The 7,138-nt window shown below is 36.9% G+C and overlaps 1 protein-coding gene across 4 annotated transcripts in view; it reads left to right on the top strand.

Moving 5' to 3' along the window:
• The window catches only part of LOC106874041 (1-phosphatidylinositol 4,5-bisphosphate phosphodiesterase gamma-1), a 145,441-nt gene that overhangs the window by 69,099 nt on the left and 69,204 nt on the right, over positions 1 to 7,138 (top strand). For all 4 annotated transcript variants that reach the window (XM_052974028.1, XM_052974029.1, XM_052974027.1 and 1 more), the window contains exon 2: positions 467 to 616. In XM_052974028.1, the coding sequence (XP_052829988.1) occupies positions 467 to 616 (150 nt within the window). The remainder of the gene's footprint in view (positions 1 to 466; positions 617 to 7,138) is intronic.

Here is a 7,138-nt window from a genome sequence, read left to right as displayed (position 1 = left end):
CGGGAAGATTTAGTTGCTATTTCTAGCAGGTCAAACAACTGCATAAAGATTCTCTTGTTGCTTCTTTCTATGTAATTAATGGTGGCAATTATAGTAATGATAGTAATTTTGACCGAAGACCATTTAACCTAACCCCCCCTATGTCACCCTCCTCTTCCTTTCACCACTGCTTCTTTCTCTGGCTGTTGATCCTCCATTGACACTCTCTCTCTCTCTCTCTTTCTCTCTCTCTCTCTCTTTCTCTCTCTCTCTCTCCCTCTCTCTCTCTGTATCATGTATTCTGCCTTGTTTACATATCACTGTTCATGTCTTTGTATTTTTACTTAGACTTGTAAATTCAATTTTATTCTCTGCATTATTTAGTTTTGTTCTTGTTTTTTTTTTATATCTTTATTCTTTTTCTTTACTTTGTTTTATTCACATTATATCATGTTGCATTTTTTTTTTTTTTTTTTCCTTTTTTTAGTTGACTTGAGGGAAGTGAAAGAAATACGACCCGGAAAAAACTCCAAAGATTTTGAGAAATGGGCTGATGAAGCTAGAAAAGCAGACAAGAATTTGTGCTTTGTGATATTTCATGGATCGGAATTTAAACTCGCAACATTATCTATTGCTGGTAAAGTATAACTAACTAACAACAATAATAATTATAATCATAATTCTTCTTGCAATTTTTATAAATTCATCGGTTGTGAAATCTAGCAAAAGTTTCATTTCTTACATGAAAAAGGATTCAGAAAATCTACACAAATACGTCTCCGGGTAACAAACGTTGTGTGAAGACCTGCCTAAATAATATTTATGAATCCCCACATATTTCTATTTCCTGGAATGTGCTGATGTCTGTCCTTATTGGTAATCTGTCTTTTAAAAAGTGGTTGTGTATTCCATTTGTACTAATTACAAATGGAATGCTAGAGAACACATTCCTTAAGTGCCATAACATTTTCAATTTAACAATTAGGTCAGAGCAATTCCTTGGCTTTTCAGCTCATCTCTACACAACATTCTAGTCATTTGGTATTGTCAATTATTAATACACTCTATCATCATTTTTTGTGTAATGGAAAATAATGCTCATGTCTGTATTTGTCTGTTGGTATGTTGCTGTTCTATATTATTCTCATATTGTCATATATTTTTAGATGTGGAGGTTCATAAGAGTATTGAAAAGGCATGCAAATTAGGCAAACATGAATCGGCTTTGCTATGGAGTAAAGATTGTTTGCCAACATAACATGGCAGTCCTGGTTTAGGACGAATGTTGCTGTCATTTAACCCCAGGAGAAATCGTCTCCAGCTGGAGAGTGGGAGTGCTAGATTCCCTTGTTTGAAAATATAAGGACACAGATCGTGTTATATAGGCAGCTGGAGATGATGTCTCCTGGGGCTAAATTACAGCAACATTCGTCCTAAACCAGGACTGCCATGTTATGTTGTGAGATTTACAAACAGTAATTTTCCAGCTTTGCTATGTTATTCAATCTCCAAAAGTATATTTTGCAGAGTAAAAGTGTGTGTGGCCTAGTGGTTGGGGTATTTAACTCACAACTCAGTCGTTGTGAGTTCAATTCCCAGTGGCTCATAGTGTCCTTGAGCAAGACACTTAATTTCACATTGCTCCATTCTTTGTCACATTCTGTGTCATGCTGAATCTTTCTGAGAACTATGTTAAGGGCATATGTGTCTGCGGAGTACTCAGCCGCTTACGTGTTTATTTCCTGAACCAGCTGTTCCGTTGATCAGATCAACTGGAACCTTTGTCCTCATAACCAACAGGGTTCCAGTTATATTCTACATCTTCATAACAATGCACTGTAAATGTATCTCCATTGGTTTCAGTCTGGATTATTCAGCTGCTTCCTCAGCTGAATTATCTGCTCTGGAATATTCAACCACTTGCACACTAATTCAAGCAGACACTCTTAATCCTTGAGAGAATCAGCATGATGAGGCTGGACCTTTTAACAGTTCATCTGAGGGGCTTCCATACAGTTTCCATTTATCCAGTGCCACTCACAAGGCTTAGGTTAACCCAGGGCTGTAGGAAAAGACACTTGGCCAAGATGACAGGTTTATTGTTTCCCAAAATACACCTTAGGCAAGACATTTGTCTTCTATGTTGTTGGAATTGTCTATATTCATTTCAATAATGATGATGGCTTGTTCTTCAGTGATGAATGTTGTTGCTGTTTCATAGAGGCTGGATTTATTCTATCAAACCAGAATTTTTTTTCATTGATGTGGAACAAGCTGGAGTTGTGGTCACGTAAGAATATGTTTCTATAGCTGTTTACCATGGCTGTGTGAGAAAGAAAATAAAAAAAAGAAAAATGATATGAAAAAAGTAAGAGGGTTCCAGAACTGTTGATGTTCTTCCGATGATGTGTTGGCATGACTTTCACTGATAGATATTGTTTTGGTACAAATAGAAAAGGCAGCATTACAAGAAAATGAAGAGTTTGGTGATGGCAGGAGCAAACTCTGGTGAGCACAAGTTCAGTAATGGAAGAGACGTTTCCTTTGTTATGGTCATTGACCATACCAGAGCTTAATGAGTTTGTTGTTATAGAAAAGAAAGCATTACTCAGCAATTTAAAAAAGAAAGATACTGTTTTGCAAATTAGGACAGATCAATTTATATCTGGATTTGTGTATAATATAATTAACTCTAAGCTACCATTTTCTCTGTGGTCAGAAATACAAGCAACTGACCCCTAGTTAAATGGCAGGAACATTGAAACTAATCTGTCAGATGTTCTTTTTCTGGTCACACAGTGAAAAACATGTTTTAACAAGTCTATTTACTTTTCACAATGAGCTAGACATGTGAGTTTACACACAAGTTCACCTTAACAACTCTGTTTATCAAAGAAGGAGGAAAATGCTATGCAGTGCTTCACTTTGCTGATCTGTTAATGCGGTTTAGTGTTTTAGGCCTGGCTGGAATTTTATAACTATATGCTTTTACAGGATCAAATTTATAGAATGGTGGCACAAACATCACCAGACTCTTGCCCTTGAGAACTTCAGCAAAAGTAGTCCTGTTACTCTTGACATCAAAGACATTCCATAAAAAAAAAATGGAATGATCACATTTAAAATGTCTTTGATGATTAAAGTCATATAAGGTTAAGGAATTCCATGTTTCGTGGTCTGCTACCACAACACAACAGCTCCTTTATCGGATCCAGTTAGCTCAAGACATCATCAGGAGGAACCACATCCGGTTTCGGCCCCTACTCCTCTACTGTTTTGACGTGGCGGGGCTCCCCCCTTTCGGAGGTGTCTTCAGCTCTGGTGTTGGGTGCATGTCTTCTTTCTTCTATTCCCTGGCCTCTTCGATGCAGCATCAATGAGTGTCAGCGTCCGACTGACTGTCTTGTCAAATTCCCCTTTTTATACCTGCTGCTAAGCTCCAGCAGGCTGCCCAAGACTCACAGAGACCAAACGAAAAAAAAACAACAAAACCTTTCAACATTTCTGGTTTGAGAATCTTCTAAGTTGCTTCTATGCAGACAACATAAATCTCTCGTCTCAGAAATTTACCATTATAACTTTATTTCAGCATTTGCTAATCGTATTCTCTCTGGTCCATTTTCCATGATCTCTGTTGTATCTTAAAATTCCAGTTAATTATATCTACCTTACTTTTCCTTCTATTCATTAATGACCTTGCTATCACTTTTAATCACACACTCATTTACAGATGATTTTGCATCTTATTCCTCTTAAAGATTCTGTCTGTAAGTGTCATCTGTTAAGTAACTGGGATCCTCCATGCCAAACATGCTTTGCTTTCATGAAAAAAAAAAGTCTCAAAGAAAAAAAACCCCATCTAAATGGACCACATGTAAATGCATTGTATCTGTTTATAATCGTTTACTTGTTTCAGTCATTTGACTGCAGCCATGCTGGAGCACTGCCTTTAGTCGAGAAAGTCGACCCCAGGACTTATTCTTTGTAAGCCTAGTACTTATTCTATCGGTCTCTTTTTGCCGAACCGCCAAGTTACGGGGACATAAATACATCAGCATCGGTTGTCAAGCGATAGTGGGGGGACAAGCACAGACACAAACACACACACATACATATATATATATACATATATACGACAGGCTTCTTTCAGTTTCCGTCTACCAAATCCACTCACAAGGCTTTGGTCGGCCTGAGGCTATAGTAGAAGACACTTGCCCAAGGTGCCACGCAGTGGGACTGAACCTGGAACCATGTGGTAGGTAAGCAAGCTACTTACCACACAGCCACTCCTGCGTTTATAATCTACAGCTAAAGCTTTTGAAACCACTACTAATGCCAGTTTCCACAATCTCTAATGATTGTCCATTGTAACATCAGGCCGAAACTTCATCCTTAAAGCTAAGCTTCTTCATCAAGGCCACAAAATACTTCAAACTTGACCTACTGTCTGCAAAGCTCAAGTATCTCACTCTCTCAACCCCTCTCTCTCAGCCCTCCCTCCCTCATACCCTCTCTCACCCTCTCTCTCTCTCTCATTTCATATATTTACGATGGTGTTCTGCTTACACACACACACACACGCACACACACACACACACCACCCTGTATCACATCTAAAGACCTGAATTGAGAAAGGCTCAATCAACAACTGGTTCACAGGTCAATATGTTGTTTCTCTTACGTTGAATTCTCTATGAACCCTGATCCCTTTCATGTAACCATCTTGTCAGCCATACTTTGTCTCATTCTCTCAATCCTGCATTAAACAATTTACTTAATCGTCTTCTAAAATTCTCTCTCTCATCTTGGTCTTCTGAAATTCTCCAAGCATCAGTCTTTTGGAGTTTAAGCGAAATAGGAACCACGTCAATCTGACACAGTCTGAGAGAGAGAGTCTAAGAGGCTAGAGGTGCTGTTCCACTTCTGACTAATTAATTAAAAACAAATGCACTGGAGCAATGACAGCAGAACAGTAAGATAAATAGGAATGGAAAGAAAAAAAAGGCATGAATATCATGAAATCTCGTCTCTCCTAAAAATCTGAGACCTTGTGCTTGTCTAAGAATTCATTAATAAATTAATTTTTTTCCCCTTAACCAAAATGTTATTCTTACTCAATTAGAAACTATTTTAAGAGGTCTGTCTCTTTCCTTTCTTTTTGTTGTTTGTGTTTGTAATATTTTCTGGCAGTGTTAGTGAAGGTTTTGATGTTGGCAGTGGAAAGGAAAGTTTAAAAGAAAATATTCTTTGTTTGAAAGTGGAATTAGGTGAAGGGCAGAGTGAGCTGAAGAATTAAGTAATTGAATAAATAAATAAAGTATTTATGAAAATGTTTAACAGCCATCCATAGTTCTAGATTATATAGTTCAGGGTTGTTGATCCTTTTTGTTTATTCTTTGAATGTTGATGCTAATTCACCATGGTTTTTTGGGCTTTTTTTTTCTTTTTCTTTTTATTTCGGCAGCTGTAGTTGGGCAGTTCAGATTGAAATAACTTTGTTGATGTTTTCTTTTAAAATAATCAAAAGTATGCACTTATATAGGAAAGAGAAATAAAAACTGTGTCTGAAGAAAAAAATATGTATTTTTAGTAAGAGTTAAAAAAACCCAGTTGTGGACGATGTTGGTGAGGGTGATGTTGGAATGAATAATTTGAGAGGAAGTTAAGAAAATGGATTATTTATTAAGGGTATACAGAATGGTTTCTTTGGAATTAAATCGAAGTGAAGAATTTTGTGTTTACTATGAGCAGAAAGCAGCTTATAGATTAGTAATGTATGGTCAATGAAGATCTTTTAAAACAGGAAAGATTACCATTTTCAGGTGTGGTTTGAGGGATTCTAAAATGCACCATGTCTTGTTAAAGAAGGGAATTATTAACCTTTTAGCATTTAAACCAACCATATGTGACCAAAATATTCAATCTCTTATATGTCTAAACCAGCCAGATCTGGCCTCTCGTACCCACCTTGCAATGTCATTGTCAAAATAAACAATCACATCACTGAAATCTCAAAGCTACCAGATAATGCGTGATTAATTCAAAGCAATCTGAATGAATAAACGATACATATGACAGAGAAGTAATCTGAAGCGACAGAGTTAATAAGGTATCATCGCAACCTCCAGATTTCTCTCTCAATTAATATATATTAGAGTTTTTATAACATGTTCTCCCACTTCTCAAGGGTAACAGATGATTTCTAATCCACAATGGAATCTTCCAGAGAATTTTGTAACTTCTGTGATGTTAGTTGATTTATTCTGGGTTAGGTTGTGTAAAGGGTTATACACCCTCCTGCAGTCCTCCGTTTGCTCCACTCATTGCTTGTGTTAGCACCAGGCTTATTAAGTAACGAGCCCTTTGTTGATCTCAGAGCAAACATAACACCAAGCTTTCCATTGTTCTGTCTGTCACTTCTGCCATTTTTTCTTTCTTTCCTTTTTTTTCTTCTTTTTAACCGAACATAGTTTTAAATATACTTTGCGAAACTCGTAGCATTACACACATCTGAACTTACCCGGAGTGTGTGACTGTGTGTGTTTATCTGTCTCTGTGACAAGTGTAGATTTGAAAGTAGGTTCCATGCTGGCTCAGTTTCTGACCCAGTTTTCATTCCTAGTTGAATGTAGATTATTTCATGCCTCTAATGTACTTTGCAGTAGCATGAACATCACAAGCCACATTCTTCTCCTTACATTACGACAATCTGAAGTTCTTCATTCCTTCCTGGAGAAGATGATGGCTAACCATTCCACTGCTATACCTTCTGTTTTAAACATGCACGAGGTAGTTGCAATATGCAGCACCTGAAAATGGCTAGAATTATTTGAAACGCATCCCTCTCCCCACTTCTTTCATGTTACTCTCTCTCTCTCATAGACCCACTTTGTCATCATTTTGTGGCTATTTTCTATTTCAGGAAAACATGTGTTTTGATATATATATATATATATATATATCTATATATATAAACATAATTAAGGGATCAGCAAATATTTGCTTCACCATATACCGAAGTTCAGAAATAGCAGCTAAAAAAGCTGAGGCTCCCACAGATAGATGAATTAATAAATTGATAATCCTTTACCCTTTTAATTTGTAATATCTCTCTCTATCTCTCTCTCTGTCTCTCTCTCTCTCTCTCTCTCTCTCTATA

The sequence above is a fragment of the Octopus bimaculoides genome, chromosome 17 (genome assembly GCF_001194135.2).
Source record: "Octopus bimaculoides isolate UCB-OBI-ISO-001 chromosome 17, ASM119413v2, whole genome shotgun sequence".
Classification (NCBI taxonomy): domain Eukaryota; kingdom Metazoa; phylum Mollusca; class Cephalopoda; order Octopoda; family Octopodidae; genus Octopus; species Octopus bimaculoides.
The sequence above is the reverse complement of the archived record's forward strand: the minus strand, read 5'-3'. Positions and strand labels throughout refer to the sequence as shown.